The sequence below is a fragment of the Corvus kubaryi genome, unplaced genomic scaffold, assembly GCF_017639235.1.
Source record: "Corvus kubaryi isolate FWS band 111438036 unplaced genomic scaffold, C.kubaryi_AGA036_p1.0 37266, whole genome shotgun sequence".
NCBI classification, from domain to species: Eukaryota; Metazoa; Chordata; class Aves; order Passeriformes; family Corvidae; genus Corvus; species Corvus kubaryi.
In genome coordinates, this window is record NW_024581081.1 from 4,051,614 (window position 1) to 4,068,628 (window position 17,015).

General features: G+C 39.0%; 1 protein-coding gene across 1 annotated transcript; it reads left to right on the plus strand.

Annotated features, from left to right (window-relative positions):
- Window positions 1-1,998: 1,998 nt before the first annotated feature.
- On the plus strand, window positions 1,999-11,616 carry CCR6 (C-C motif chemokine receptor 6). Its single transcript, XM_042025114.1, has 4 exons — window positions 1,999-2,152; window positions 4,840-4,948; window positions 8,033-8,105; window positions 8,840-11,616. Exons 3-4 carry the CDS (start codon window positions 8,097-8,099, stop codon window positions 9,920-9,922), a joined length of 1,092 nt encoding a protein of 363 aa, XP_041881048.1. The 5' UTR covers window positions 1,999-2,152; window positions 4,840-4,948; window positions 8,033-8,096; the 3' UTR covers window positions 9,923-11,616.
- The last annotated feature ends 5,399 nt before the right edge of the window (window positions 11,617-17,015 follow it).

Sequence of the window (17,015 nt, forward strand, 5' to 3'; positions counted from 1 at the left end):
AGGAACAAACATATATTTTCTGGTCTATAAAACAGTTTCTTGTGGGTTGAGAAGGTAGATAAGTGAGATTACAAGTGCCTGGCATCTTCACTCAATTGGCCCTTGGCAGTAAAAGGATCATATTACTCTGTTCATCACTGTAAGAGTTCATTACTTCTGGCATAACCTGGGGAGAAGCTTTCACCAGAAATGGTTCTTAAACCTTTTTAAGATAATCAGTCAAAAGGGAATAGTAAGCAACAGACCAAATACAGCATAATCTAGAAAAAGTTCATTTCTTAAAGTAAAAACCCCATAATTTCAATAAACCAGATTTTTTTCTTCAGAATACCTTTAGCTACCCCAGAAACATCTTAATGAAAAATTGAAGTGTGTCAATTGGAGAAGGCTGGTCTTACGTCTCATGGGAGTCGTCGTTCCCTATGATTTCTATTCCTTTTTCTGTCTAAATTTCTGTGAGATCTTAGACCATGGAATGACATTACTGACTGCCTACTTTCTCTATCCAAAGCTAAGACCTAGCCTGACTGATAAGCTGAGACTACAAAAGAGAATAAAAACATAAACAAGCATATAATAACTTAGCTGTGTGTCTTGGTGCATTTTATAAACTAGCATTTTTGCTATAAAAATTTCCATCCAAAATCTGATAATTTTTTATTTACAACTTTGGTTTATCAACACTTTCTCCAATATAATAAAATCTGTTTAACCAGCTTCTCTGAAGTCAGTGATTATCAACAGGAGGATACACTTACTGCTCCTCATGCTTCTTTCTGGAACTCAGGCCTGCTATGAGATCAGCTGGTTCTAAGAAGTGATGCTGCAGTGAAACAGAGGAGTGCTCTGAGTATGACTGTGCTCCTCCTTCAGAAATTCCATGTTTAGTCTGACAAGAAGTCACATCTGAATCTTTACCATGACCAGAAGACTGTTTCCCATCAGGTTTCTTTTCAATCTCACTTCATTTTCAAGAAAAATATCTAGTGCACTGGTGGAAGAAGTGATGGATAGTGATGCCTTACAATCATGCCTCGGGCTAGAGGCAACACCTAAGCAGTGACTGTGCAGGCCCTCTCCTTCCCAAGTGCTCTGTTTACAGCTGCCACCCATTTAACCCCTGAGCCCTACTTGCTCCTATGGAAAAAAAAAACCCCGTAGAAGACCTTTAGGAGGGCTCTGTCTTCCCTGACTGGTTTGACAGAGGTGATCAAGTGGTAAAACCATTGATGGATGCCAGTTGGTGTGGGATGGATATCAGACACTGACGGCTTGTAATGTGAGAGGAGGGCTGCATCTGACAAGGGGATAATGGAAGCAGATGGGAATGAGGTTGAAAACAGGAACAAAAATGATCAAAGGGGAAGGAAGTGAGTGTACTACAAAATGTAAGGCTGAAGAGAAATTACAAAGACAACAAGAGATAGGAATAAGAGAAATCTAGAAAAGTTGAACAAAGAAAGAGGAAGAAATAGGGAGAACTAAAAACTAAAGACAGAAATACCAAAACCAGCAAAAATTACAAGGAGTGAAAAGCCAGATGCAAACAAAAGAGGGAAATTTTGATAGAATTACTGGAAAAATATATTAACAATGTAGGATGGTCATGATGAAAAAATTAAATAGGTAACATGAACAGCTTGAATGTAAATATATCATTTACATTTTATAGTCCAGAAGAATGATGAAGACACTAGAACCTCAGCTGATGGCTAGATTTTTGAATTAGATTAGACTGATCAAAATTTAACTGAAGGAACATGAAAGAAGGATGAAAGAGCATAGGGCTGCATGCTGCCTCTCTTTTAGAATTAAAAAAGGCAGCATACTGGTCATTCCAGAGAAAACATGTGGATTCTGGAACAACTCAGACAATAGCTTTGTTTTCTTTATTTTTAAATATTTTCTTCCTTAATTAATGGTGGCAGAAGACTAACATGTGGTGAGATTTGAGAAACCACAGTGACCATATTAGTTAAGCGAGAGAAGATTTCCTTTCAGAGCTCTAACCTATGAAACAAAAGTATCTCACATGCAGATTATTAATTAGTTGTGTGAAAAAGAACAAACTCTTTCCACTTGCCACAGCGTGAAGGTGAAGCACAAAGCATCTGTAAAGAAGGCTGACTGACTGAAAGAAACTATTGAAAAGGTAAGTTGGACTAGTTACCGTGTGTTAACTTTGGAATTCACTGAATGGTGAATTCTTCACCTTCTGAAAGACTGTTATTTATGCTGGATATTGGATATATTACAAACTAAAAGCACAAGAATCATTTAAATTAGAAAGCACCTGATTATAGAACAAGGTGAGCAATCGTTTTTTTTAAAGGATCAGCTAAAACTCTGATTTATCTTTTAATTAGCCATTAAAAATCTGATCTATATTTTGATGACTCTCATTCCATGAAACTATGTTGAAAATATACAGTTTCTTCACAGGCTAATCTTGGTATTCCAAAGGTAAGTTGTTGTCTGAGAAATATATTGGAAGCTGTTACTAGAAGTGCTTGTCCGAATATGCATGACAATCATGATGGACTTGGTGATTTGAAGTCACAGATGTTTTTGTAGTGGAGAGGGATTTTCTACTTCAGTTACTCATTATCTGCTGGTTACATGACTGCCATGTGTTAGGTTTGCCTTTGTGTAATGAAGTTTGCTTTGCAAGACACAGGTCCATCCACTTCTTCACTCCCAAAGTTATGAGAAAGAAGCACTAGAAATGCTTCAGTGAAATATCCCACAATGACATATCAGCAAATTCCATTACCAATGGAATGTGTTCCTACTCTGAATTTGCTGTTTTTAACAGGGTTTGAGCCCTTGTTTCGAACTGTCAGGGACTGTGAACAGGAATCAGTGGTTTTCTTCAGACAGTGTTTACAGAAAGAGAGTTCTCTGTAAACAGGATTGAGGCTGTTATATAAAGCTGTGTTACTACAGAGAGTATGTGCACCTCAGTTTATCAAGAGTAAATGTGCCTTGCAGCACTTGAGGGACAGGAGATTTCAAAATGAAGCTTGTGTTTGCTTTCTAAGAAAGTCCAGAAAATACCTTACAAGGCTCATCTCAAGTTAGTTAGATGATTTCCGTTACTACAATTTGACATGCAAATGACAAGTCAGCAAAACAGCACAAAAATGTAGTCAAAAGAAAAGTCAAAGCCCCTTTTAGCAAAGGTTCAAAGCATGGCCTGAAAACCTGTGAAGTTTTAATGATGGAAATTTTTATGAATTATAAAATAAAAAATAATAGAGTGAAAAGTACTTCACTATTGTGATTAAGGATGTCTTGAAAGATTCCCAAGGACTTCTGTCTTCACCTCCTCGTCTTTCCACTGAAACTCACACATCTTCTTTCCTCCATGTTACTGGACTTTTATTGAAATAAAACCATTTTCAAGCACTTAACTATGTTATGCATTTAATCATAACCTGCTCCAGATCTGTGAGGACAAGGAGTGGTTTAGTCCAAACAGCAATAAGGAGGCCAACTTAATCTTACAGTGACCCTATTTGAAGTTATTTGAGTGATTGATAGATTTCACACTTTCTTGCTTTGTATGCATCAAACAGTGAAGATTGCTGTTCAGCAGTAACAATCAAAACATGAGTGCACCACATATGCATGCATATTTAGGTAAAACAAGGCTCATTTCAGGGATCTCTGTGTTCTTCCATGCAAATGGATTTGGTTATAGACGAAGTCTTGAATCCTATGAAGATAAGCCGTTGAGAAAATGACATGTGTCTTCTTAGAAGATTGTGAACTATTACAGCAGGGTGCTTTAAATGTACCAGTTCTTCTTTTTACACCAGACAGTGTTTTTGTTTCATTCACTAGGTGTAGTCAGTGGAAAGAAGCACCAATCTTAAATTGCTAGGGAGCCACTGCTACTGTGATATGCTCAGTTTAGAAAAAAAGATGAGTGAGCAGAACATCTATCATCCTGTGTTTCTTTATGTCCAGTGTTCTATTAATTTAATAATGTCTTAGACTCTTACAAGACTGTCTGTATTTATGACATATGGTGTCTCTAATGAGATGACAAACACAATTTCTAAAATAAATCAGGAGTTCAGAGAGGGGGGGTTTACATTTTTTTTTGGTTTTTTCCCCCTTCCTGCTAATGCAAACATCTTAAGTTATATTCAGAACCAAGGCCTAGAAAATAAAGTTTCTAGGTTTTAAAATTCAGAAATCATGAAAGGAAATATTTTCATGTCTAGTTCCAACTAACTTTAGCAACAGACCTGAGCAGCATGAACATGAACAGCAAATGTTTGTGCCAAACAGGCAAATACAACCACATTTTACTTATTTACCTGCATTTACACATTTTGTTGTTAGCAGATCAGGACAAACATTTGGGTTATGTGCACCTTGACATATAACGGATTACTATTTTTTTTCTTCTAAAACAGTTACTAATCAATTTGGTAATTATTACTTGTCTCATTTCACAGTTTTACTCTAAGCAGTCTTTTTGATTTAAATGACTGATGTTGAAACTACTCATCTGTGTGACATTAAATGCACCCTTGCAAAACCAGGTAATCATTTAGGATGCATTCTGAGAACAATGGCAATTAACACCTTGCTTTTTATGATTCTAATTCTAGCTTGATTATTTTAAAAATAATATCATTACACAGGTAGACTAATAAGTAAATTAATAAAATATTTGCCTCCAGCTTGCATGTTTTCAGCACAGAAACATTTTCCTTTACTTAAAAAACCAGATGATTTCTGTTGCTTGTGAGGAGGAAGTGGTGGTTATTTCAATTTAACTCTGTGCCTTTAACTAATGCTGTTATTTCTTGTTTTCTAAATTAGAGTGTACTCCTGTTGAGGCTGGTGGCAAATGTGCTTGAGGCAGCCAAAATAGACCTTAAAAGAATCACACATCCTCTTTCCCCCAGCCTTCAGATGATTTTCAAATTGGGTAAGTACTAAAATAAAACAGGTAATCTATAATCCATGTATATCTGTGGCAAATGTATTAAACTGAACATGTAAGTGGGATTGTACTTATAAGGATGGACTATTCTTAAAATTACTTGATGACTGAGTGTTTTTCTTCCAAGAATTCTGTCTTTCCCCTCAGGTCTGTCTTTATGCATTGTCTTTTGTTTGTATAATTCAAATAGTATGTTTTTTCTTAAGATTGTGGTTTAGTCTTACTTTTGAGTACTCACCCACTGCTTTCATAGTGAAAAGAAATGTGATGATGTGGGTAAAGTGGAAAAACACTAAGCTCAAAAATTCAAGGCTTATATATTTAATATTCAGAACATAAGTGTTTTTGAATACACATGCACAGACATGTGCCCATATGTAGTACATAACCAATGCTAGCACACACCACCTTACATATATATATATGGAAATTTATTTTTAAATTTACCTAATACATTAATGCTAAATAAAGATGTAAATATGCAGATTATAAAGGTGCCTACTGAAACACTGCTAGAAAGATTTAAATCAAAAAGGAAATTGTGTTTATAAGAATTCTGATTCAGCTTCCTCAGCAGCCAGTGCATGTTTTTAATAACTTCAGTGAATGCCATTTCAAATTCAGAGAAGGAAGTCAGCTCAAGAGATTTAAATCAGGTCTAAACCTGATCTCTGCAATTCTGACTTCAGTTTGAGTCCTTCGCTGCAACTCTCATACTAACCATGCTCAGGAAGGTTCTGCTGGCCAGTGGAAGTAATTTTGTGAATAAGTGTGTGGCTGGTGGTGCCTTCTGAATTCCTGTAGGATCAGGGAGAATATGCATCTCTCCTGTGATGAGTAGTTGTTGTTCCCCATATGATCTCTCCTGAGCTCTTCTGTGAGCTAAAGAGCCTTTTCTCAGTGATAATCTGGAAAGATGTCCCTTCTTAGCCCTCCTTGCAGGCTGTAGGAAACACCTGTGCTCCCTTTCTTCCAAATACCTTCACCCACTCATCTTCCTTCTGTATGTTATGTTCATGTTCCAGAGTGGCTTGGTCTAAGTGGAATTATATCTTCTTGTTTATAGAGAAGACATGCTGTCAGACTCTCTTTGTATATTTTAACCATGTAGGTCTTAAACAGACGTGAATGGCAGACACCTAGAATGGTATTTTTCTTACAACCATAAAATAACAGTTTCTAAAATAATAACCTAGACAGGTGCCCCTTTAATTCTGTCCAACTGAAGAGTTACTGTAGCTGCAGCCAAATGCAAAGGGTAAAAGAAACACCAAGCAAGGTCATGAGTGTCTGGCTGGATGAGATCAGAAAGTGTAAAGCAGCAGACAGTGACTAAAATTGTCCAAAGATGGGCTAGGGGACCACAGCCTCAGGTTAATTGCATAACTTGCCTGCTTGCCTTATACATCTCTGCACTTCTGAGAGACACCATTAAGTTTTTTGAAATTTGCTTCAGAAGGTATTCAAGCACTTTCAGGCTGCCATATTCCTGCAGCTTCTAAAAATCAGTTTTGAAAAGCCAGCAGAGGAAGCTGGAGAGATGGTTAAATATTTGTTTAAAGGACAGGAAATCCAGATAAGCTGCGATACCTTAGCAACTTCGTATAGTTCAGGTCCTTACCCAACTGCAGCCCTCTGTCATGAGCCAGCATCCCCACGTGAGTCATCCTCATTATGTTTTTGGAGAGTATTCTGTCCTTTCCCCACCCCAATTTCCCTCTTCTATCTGGACTTCATCTGCCCCACTTTTGCAATTTCTCTCCCTCTCTCTTTCGTTTTCACCATTAGGTAATTCCCAAACAAGAAGGTTTTGTTTTTGTAGACTTAAAGCTGACCCATGGGCTCTTCCCAATTAGTAGCATGACTAGCAAAAAGCAGACAAACTCTAGACAAAACTGCTGTTCATAGCCTTAACAAATATGGGACCTTGTGTCATCCAGCCCCTGAAATTACTGCCTTGCTGATAGATGCAGTTCTCAGAGACCAGCTAATGGAAAGAAGGGAAGGAGTGAATTCATGCAAGGAATGCTGAGGGATTAAGTCTCCTGCCCATGGGGTCCTGTGTGAGGTGGAACAAGCCCAGCTTTCCACATGTGGCCACCAATGGCCTCTTCCCCATTTTATTTTTCTGTGACCTTAGACTCTGTGATCTGATTTGCAGAAGTCTGTCCTGGATGCAAACAGTCAAGGCATTTAATCCTTTATGTAGCTGAAGTCCTTCATCATTTTAAGTGCTCTTAGAAGTGATGTGGAGGGGGATACGTGTCTCAAACTGAGCATCTCAAGTGGATGCTTAACTCTAATGAGTCAGGTTCTCCCTTGTAAATAAAGGTGGTGATACTTCTTCACCGCAGGGTGCTGTGCAAATTAAGTAAGCACCATTTATAAAACAGTTAGGTATCACAATGATAAATAAAACAAATTGTTTTCATAGGGTTCTGTCTGAACTGCACACTGAACACTGCACTATACATCTGCGCACTCAACAAAAACAAAACACCAGTGCTCAGTCTGTTCATATGTTGTGTACTGTCCTTTACACTATAAGAGGCTATTATTCTAATTGATCTTCAATTTCCTCACTAGTGTAACAAAAAAGGACAAATAATGTGATGTTGAAAGTGCTAAGACACACTGATAAAGTGTCAGAGTGGAAATAAAAGGTTAAGTGCCGCAATACTGTTATGAAGTATAACGGAGTGCTGTTTATTTTTTCCATATTTCCCTCAATACACAGATTGCCATTGTCATACAGAAGTTCTCAAAGTAAAATTTAATTTATTCTAATTTTTTGTGGTGCAAATTCAATGTGAAGTGAGAGTCACATATTCTCATATATCACTTATTAGCCTATGAATAAACATTCAATACGTAAGACTGTGCTCTTAATGACACTGATAAAAACCATTCACTTTCTACAACTGCTCATTTTGTAGAGATTTGTGATTTGTTGCCATGCTCCAGTGATGAGATTCTGTTTTGAGAAGTCTTATTTCCAATTTTGTTTTTCTACTTGTTCACACTTCTTGTGCTGGTTTCCTCATCCAACCTGCTTTATTTTCTTTTCAGAAATACTTGGGAAAGTATTTTGAAGTCCTTCTGAACATATTTTTCTGAGAAGTGTACTGCCAAAATGAATTTTGTAAGTACCTAATTGATAAACTATATTAGTACATCAATAAAGCGATGGCCACACATTCCACCACATTGGCAGATAGTTGGTGAGTTCTTCATGCCTTGAGGAAGAGTTAACCAATGATATCTTCACAGTGGCTCTCATCTATTGATGCTTGGAATTGAAAATGCAGTTCTTTGAGGCTGCAGATCCAAACACCATAATTTCAGGAATGATAATCTGATGAGATGTTTTTGACAGCAGAGTTTACTGTTAAAGCACACTGTTTATTGGATTTGCACTACAGGTTTGGTGTTTGTGGTCTCAGGCTAGCCATCATAGGTTGCCTGTCTAGCTGAGTAGAGAGAAGTAATCATTTTTGGGCTTGATTTAGTCAAGCTACATTAGTATGAAATGCATAACACGCTAGAAAGGCATGTTTGCCTTCTCTAATGGTAAAGGAAGACTAGACACCTAATTCAAACTCAGACTTTCACACTGTAGAGTCTTCTGTGACAGCAGACTAGTCCTTTCTTCATAATGTATTTAAATATGGAGACTTTTGGGCCATCCAAAAGGATTCTTTCCATGTTTGTAGTTTAAGTATGATTTTATGAAATTTCCTAGATAGTTCTTACAAGTCTTGTCTGTACTGTTAAATGAATTTGTAATTGGAATGTGTGGTCAGCTATCTACCATGTTGCTACTATACAGGCACTAGAGATTAACATCTGTGTGTTAACCAGTGTTCTTTTTTACAGACAGACCCTCGTTCCACAGACTACCCCTATTATTCAGACTATGCTTCTCTAATCATGCCACCTTGTTCTAAGCTGGAAGTCAGGAACTTCACAAAAGCATTTCTTCCAGTTGCATATTCACTGATCTGTATCATCGGCCTCTTTGGTAACATCTTTGTAGTGATGACCTTTGCTTTGTATGAAAGAACCAAGTCCATGACAGACGTGTACCTCTTCAACATGGCCATAGCAGACATATTGTTTGTTCTTACTCTTCCACTGTGGGCAGTGAATTATGCTGCTGACGAATGGATTTTTGGTGATTTCATTTGCAAAATGACTAGAGGCATCTATGCAATCAACTTCAGCTGTGGCATGCTGCTTTTGGCCTTTATCAGCGTGGACCGGTACATTGCTATCGTACAGGCAACAAAGTCTTTTAAACTCAGGGCAAGGACTCTCGCATATAGTAAACTCATTTGTTTGGCTGTGTGGATATCTTCAATTTTAATCTCTAGTCCCTCTTTTCTGTACAGTGAAAGTTACAGCTTCTCCAATGAAACCAAAGAGATTTGTGATCACAGATTTGATGGAATGTCTGAAAGCACAATGCTGAAATCACTGCTGCTGTGGCTACAAGTTGCATTTGGATTTTTTATACCTTTCATATTCATGATTTTTTGCTACGCCTTCATTGTCAAATCCCTACAGCAAGCTCAGAATTCCAAAAGAAACAAAGCAATCCGTGTGATTGTATTAATTGTAGCTGTTTTCCTAGTTTGCCAGGTACCTTATAACATTGTTCTTCTCATGACAGCTGTCAACATGGGCAAGATCGACAAATCTTGTGACAGTGACAAGATAATGGCTTATGCAAAGTACACCACTGAAGCCATAGCATTTTTACACTGTTGTGTAAACCCTGTGCTCTATGCATTTATTGGAGTGAAGTTCAGAAGTTACTTTGTGAAGCTAATGAAGGACCTATGGTGCAAGAGGTACAAGAAAGACAATAAACGTAGTTCAAGGACAAACTCTGATACTTATCATTCAAGACAGACTAGTGAAATTCTGACTGACAATGGATCATCTTTTACTATATAATACAATTTGAACAACAGTATTAGTGAAAGGACTCCTCTCACCAAGCAACCCAAACCAATGTCACTGTGCATGTGATAGCAAGTCATCTGACCTTCTCTGCACCTCTAAGGGAGCTCCAGTGCTTTACAGCTCCTTTCAGGAAATGAATTAAGATAAAGAATAATACCATCCTGTGTAAAACTAAAACCTTATTCACTTCTCTTAATGCTCTTCTAAAGTACATTCTCTTGGAATTATAAGGAAAGTGAAGTTTACAGAGGAACCCTCCTCATTTTGTAAGGAAAAATTGCATCTCATCTGTCCTACAACACTGAAATACACCCAAACTAACAAGTAGATGAATTAGATTATGTCTAGACTCATTCTTACATTCACATTGTTTCTGTTAATTACTTCTACCTGGAAATCCTACTGAAGTGTAGGTCTCCACTGTACTAATATTGCAGACTGGTCACATTGTGACAAAACTAACCCAAAGAGATGGCATTTTGAGCAAAGCACGACAAGGAATGCAAACCGAGAAATGAAGAAACGGGCCCAGGACTGCTGACAGAGCAGGGCTGAGGTGCTTGGTCTTGTAAATCTTCACCCAGTGCTCTTTTCAACAGAGTGTGAAGCTTTGCTCAAGAGTTTCTTCTCTTTGTTTGGCACAGGATTTGGGTGCTGGAATCCAACAAAGCTGATAATCTGATGAATGTCTCTTTGTGAAAAGTTGTCTCTTCCCAGCTGAAATTCACACTCCACTTTTTAAAAGGCAACTAACTGTCTGAAACTGCAATTATTCCAACACTTTTTGTTGGAACTTTATAGGTGACAAAATACGAAGCATTTCTTTGTGTTTAGCTACTGCTAGCAAAGATTCCTTAGGAATGGATTTACCAGCTCAACTATGCATATATATAGTTTCAGAAATTAGTTAGAAATTATTATCTTTAAAAAGCAGAATCTGACTTAATTCAGCCAGAATTTTTACTGAGTCAGTATTTGACTCACTATGAGTATAGGAATATTTATAATAAATGAAATTAGTTTTACCCAGCCTTGGCTCTTCAGCAAATCCTCAGTGGATCTGCTCACTGAGTGAGCTTCACCACTGTAGCAGTCACTGTGGGACAGTGAGATAGACAGAAGTGGGAGCTGAAGGACATGGGCAGGATGGAGGAGAGAAGAGGAGCACCACTGTTCGCAGTGTGCTGAAGTACGTACGAGTTCTCTGCAATTCTGCTGCGATGGGAGCATATGCCATGAAAGTATCTGGATTTGTTGTTGTGTGGGACGTTACCCCTTCGGCTGTGAAAATTACTGCAATTTGCAGCTTGCTGTTTAGACTTGGTTGGTTTTTTTTAAAGTTCATAGTTGAAGAGACTGGGAAGCTTGTATCACTAACTACTACCCTGTATAGTGGCAATGCAAAGGTCCAAGAAGGACAGTGCTGGAGCTGAAGATCCCTTGAGGAAAGACATTAATTTGGCACATGAAAGTAGTACTGCCTAGCTGGTGCAATCCATCTTTGTTTCCACTGCAGTGTGAGGTTTTTAAATATCAGTGCCAGATATGATAAAGATTGCATATATTTATCATAACTGAATAGCAATTTTGCAAGAATATGATAGAAAATTATGTAAATATGGATGCATGCAGTTGCTGTACATAGCAATGATGATTTTCTGGAAGAGAATTCAGCAAATAAAAAATGAAACTGAAAAGGAAAAATCCCCTCAGATCCAAGAGTTCCTTGCTACATGTATTGCCATGAAACATTCTCTTATTCAGTGCAAAATCTCTCATATCTGAACAGTCTGTCCATCGGAGGTTCCCTGAGGGAGCGGGCCCCAGGGCAGGAAGTTCACAGCTGAAGCAGCTGCAGCAGCTCTTGGGCAGTGCCTTCCAAGGCTCCAAAGTGTATCCCCCACCTCCTGCCACCCTGTGCCATGCTTGCATTGGCCTTCAGCCACCGAACAACCCAAGCACCGCCCCAACGGGGTTGGGGGCAAGAGAGCTGCCAAGGGGCAGTCACTGACCTCGCATGGTCACTGTCCCACCAGCGGTGACTTGCTGACGGACCCCAGCAGAGGGCAGGGAAAGTGTGCCACAGCCTTTCTGAAGTGGTTCCTGGCTGAAGGAGCATCCTTCCTCAGGGGTGAGGGCAGAGAAAGAGAACAAAGCAGGGTGCTGCAGTCCAGGGCCTTCCCCAGATAGAGGGGTCAGCCTGGGGGCTCACAGGCCGCCAGCTCCTTGTAACTGTGAGGGGACCAGGCAAGCTGAGTGCGGTGGTGTGGGACAACTGCCTCGGGCAGGAGCAGCACAGCTTCTTGGCCACTGGATTTTGTGAGGGTAAAATGCTCACTGGAAATGACATTGAAGTGTAGAAAATGTACCCAGCAGTTACCTAATGCATGCGGGACAGAAGTCCTGCTGAGGGAAGAGGAATATGGTACACATGTGGGGCTAAAACAGAACTTGGAGTATGAATTGTGTTGGTGCCAAGGCCTTGCCAAAAGTCCTGCTTGAGGTGCAGCCAAAATCTTGATTGCCACGAATGAGTGCTCTGTCCCTAGGAAACATGGGGGCGAAGGACTGGGTGGATTCCTGTGATGGTTTAACATGTCTGGCTGCCAAGGGTCCACCAAAGCCTTTCTATCACTCCCCTCCTCAACAGGACAGGGGAGAGAAAATATAATGAAAGTCTCATGAGTTAATATACGGGCAGGGGAAGATCACTCACCTATTGCTATCATGGTACTTGAGGAAATTAATTGAACTTATTACCAGTCAAAATCAGAGTAAGATAATGAAAAAGCATGACAGATCTTAAAAATACCTTCCCCCCTACCCATCCCTGCTTCCCAGACATAACTTTGTTCCTGATTCTCTACCTCCTTCGCCACAGCTAGCAGCGAGACAGGAATGGGTGTTACAGTCAGTTCATCACATGCTGTTTCTGCCACCTCTTCCTCCTCAGGAAGAGGAGTCCTTCCCCTGGCCTAGACTGGAGTCCCTCACACAGAAGACAGTCTTCCACGAATTTCTTCAGCATGAGTTCTTTCCGTGGGCTGCAGTTCTTCACAAACTGCTCCAGCGTGGGTCCTCTTCTATGGCTTACAGTTCTCCAAGAAAAGGCTGCTCCAACATGGGTTTCCTGTGAGGTCACAAGTCCTGCCAAGAAACCTGGTAGGATGGGCTCCACGGGGCCACAGGTCATGCCAGGAGCCTGCTCCAGTGTGGGCTTCCCACAGAGTCACAAAATCACAACCTTCTTTCAGGCATCCACCTGCTCTCGTGTGGGGCTCCTCCAGAGACTGCAGGTGGATCTCTGCACCCCTGTGGACCTCTGCTAGCTGCAGGGGGACAGCCTGCCTCACCATGGTCTTTATCATGAGCTGCAAATGTATCTCTGGTGCCTGGAGCACCTTCTCCCCCTCCTTTGCTGGCCGTGGTGTCTGCGGTGTTGGTTCTCTCATGTATTCTCACTCCTGTCTTCTCTGTCTACAATTACTTCTGTACAATAACATTTTTTTTTCTATTTAGCATCATTATCATGGCTGATTGGCTCAGCCTTGGCCAGAAGTGGGTCCATCTTGGAGGAGTTGGGTGACATTGGCTCTGCTGGATGTGGGAGAAGCTTCTAGCAGTTTCTCAGAGAAGCCACCCTTATAGCTCCCCCATTACCAAAACCTGACTGCACAAACCTGATACAACTCCCAAGGGGCTGCTGTGCAGGGAGAACCACAGCTCCAGCCACTGGGATGCCAGCTTTCTTATGCACATTTTGAGGGTAACTACAGGACAGAAGGGTGGGTAGATAGAAATTTAATTTAGCTGTAATACCTTCTGGACATTTTTTGTGAAATTTACCATAAGGTAAAAGTGAAAGACCAGTTCAGAGCAAAAGCAGTGGAAGAGAAGGATTACTCTGCTCAGTGTCCAGAAACAGATGGCCATAGTGGCAGGCTGGCCAGTGGATGTGTCTGATGGGCCCTTAGATATTCTGTCATTCCTTTGGTGGCCATGCCAGCAGAACCAACTCATGAGCATGAGATGCTGGTAGTTCAGGGCATGAAAAGAGCACAGCTTTAGAGGAGCTTGGGAACTTGGTGTTCCTTTTAATGCTTATAGAGCAACATTTCAAAGCTTACTACACATACTGCATTTTATTATGATTTTTGCCTTGATGTGGTAGCTGTGTATGACAAGCATATGGTAGGATTTTCTTTTTTGTTCCATGTATTCCATCTGGGATTTTTGCAAAGACAAGACTTGGTTTTGCACAGGTTCTTGTTTGCCACCATATTTAAAGAAAGAAGGACATATGCAGTGTTGCATCATGTCTTACACAGAGAAGATGTGGCTGATAAGCTTTGAGAAATCGATTCATATCTTCCTCCAGCTGAGGACTGGAGCAGCGTTGTGGTATTGGCTGCATGTACAAGGTCTCTCTTGTTAGCAGGTTCCATTCTGCTTTAGTTGGGTCCACGGTGGCCCTGCTTGATGCTTCCTGTTCTAGCAGTTCAGAAGGACGTAGGTCATCAGTGCACACTGTTAAATAAAGGCATAATACCTCAGTGCAGAAAGTCCAAAGCTAAGTCTGTTTTCTGACATGAAAACGATCATGAAAATGGACCTGATTTATTATTCATCTCCCCACAATAAATTTTCTTCATACAGTGATATTTAAATTTCATGTTGTGTCCCTTCTATTTCCATATTAAATTTCTTAGAAGAGTGATCACTATAAACTGCTGAGCCTGCAAGAGAGTCAAAGTGGACAGATAAGATCAAAGTAATCTGTGCCTTGCTTCAAGCAAGGAAAGGCAAAGGAAAGAAAATGAAAATTATATGCCAAGGTATATAACATTTGGAGATGATGGAATGGAAACTGAACAGAAACCTGAAAAAACAGTCTAGAGAACAACGTCTTATTATGGAAGGTTATTAATAATGGTTAAGTTCATAACAGATAGAACTCTGCTTTGGATCTCTGTAGGGCAATCTTGTTATTTATAATTGTGGAAATTCTGGGGAAATTTTCTTGCTACAGAAGTAGCAAGAGATGGTACTTGAAGCTTTAAAAATTTGGACACAATTGGAAAAAGAGTTTCAGATTAAGTGAAAACGATAACAGTTTCAAAATGTCAAAACAGTTTGTCTCACAAAGCATCTAAAATATTTTGACATTTCTGGTTAGTTTTCAGATACTATAATAAAAGCCAAGGAAATGATTTCACAAAACCACTGAAAGTGGTTCCTAATCTACTTTTTTATGTTGCTGCCAAGTAATCAGGGTATTCCCTCCAACCACCTCCTATGGCAGGGTGTACCAATCCCCTGTCACCCCTTGTGAGTTAAGAGCTCATACCCTCTTTGAAACAATCTGTGCAAAGTACAGCTAAAAAGAAAGATGAAAATTTTCCCCTCAAATTTTCCTCCACCAGTAGATCTTACTTCTCTTCTGCAGTCCTTCAGGCTGAAGAGGAAATTAAATGACACCTCCTCTACAGTGGATGAATGACACAAGACTGGTGGTAATGATGTGACCACTAAGCAGAGTGTTGTTCTCTTGGCCACTTGGAGCATAGTCAGTTCCTTTCATGATGAGTTCCTTAAAACAATTTCTTCATTTTTGGTTGAATGAACTCCATTGCCTAACCTGAGTTGAAAAGTTTTATTTACTCTAGAAAACAAAACCTAGTGATTAAAAAGCTATTTTGAAGGCAATATTTCTTATCCGCCAAGTCAGGGTCGCTTTCCCCACAAACTGAAAAACCCATTGCCTGTACACATTTTTAGCTAATATCCATAGTCAGTTTTCCTTGAATTGATGGTGTTGTGTAACCCAACCGTAAATCCTGATACACCATTCATATTTCTAATGAAAAGTTCATCTTTCATTTATTTTTACTGCCTTTTTGTTAGAAATAGATATTGCACTATCAATTTGGTCCGTATATATTAGGCTGAGCTAAACAAGTCAAATTAATATTCTTCTACCAAAAGTTTTTGAAGCTCTTATTTATTTCATTTTAGTGTAGCTTTATCATTCCCAGACTTCTATTTTAGTAAATAAAAATTGATGTAATAATATGTATAATATGTATTTAATGTATTTAGTCTGTAACAACTGGAATTAATTTATAAATTTATGATTCACTGAGGATTAGGGGAAGTAGAGAACACACAGTTTCTTCCATAAGAAGCAGTGGCTGAACACTGAAGTAAAAGTTTTTTCCAAAATAGAAAATTTGTGATCTGGATTTATGCCAACCACAGACAGCCATGATGCTTCAGTACAAAACATGGTAGTATTGTTTCCAAAGAATTTGTGCTTAGTCCTATCTAGTGGTTAGGAACTATAACGTAAAAAGCCATCTAATTACCAGAAATCTGGTGATTTTGTTTGTTTGTTTCTTATCCTGGATTAGATCATCCAGCTATTTTTTTTATTGTGATTTGTGGTCCCATTTCTGAAAAAAATTGACAGAAATATGGAGCCATTACAGTAGTTACTGCTGGAACGCTATCTGCTATCCTTGATTTTCTTTGCTCATCTTTTTACTAGTCAGATTTAAACCTATGAATTTCTTGTAGGTATCATACTAAGTTTTGCTTCTAGTCCATGTAATTTGTTATTATTTTTTGCTAGTATCAAGAATGTTTTTATAAAAAAAATTTCTAGGTACTGTATTCAATTACAGAAATACAGAATGGAAGAGGAAAAATAATACTAAGATACAGAAAATGTACTGTTGGGTAGAATGCATGAACAATGAGTATTTATGGTAGATGATTTGATTTCTAAGAGAGACTTATTTATGGAAGTTGGAAGAGCCTTTTTCATGTATTTCAGGTGAATTATGATGCATTTTAATGATCTGCCTCATAAGATTATAACAGAAAATTATAATAGCTTTGTGTTTATTTTTCTGATTCAGATTCAAACCAGATTCAGCTCATAACAACAGTGGTAAAAATAGTACTGTGTTCAGAAGCTTTTTGCAGTCTATGGTATTTTCAGACCAGTGGACATATATGTTGGGTTTACATTTCAAAAGCAACTGCCTATAAGAAAGAACAGTATCAGCAGACATACTAATAG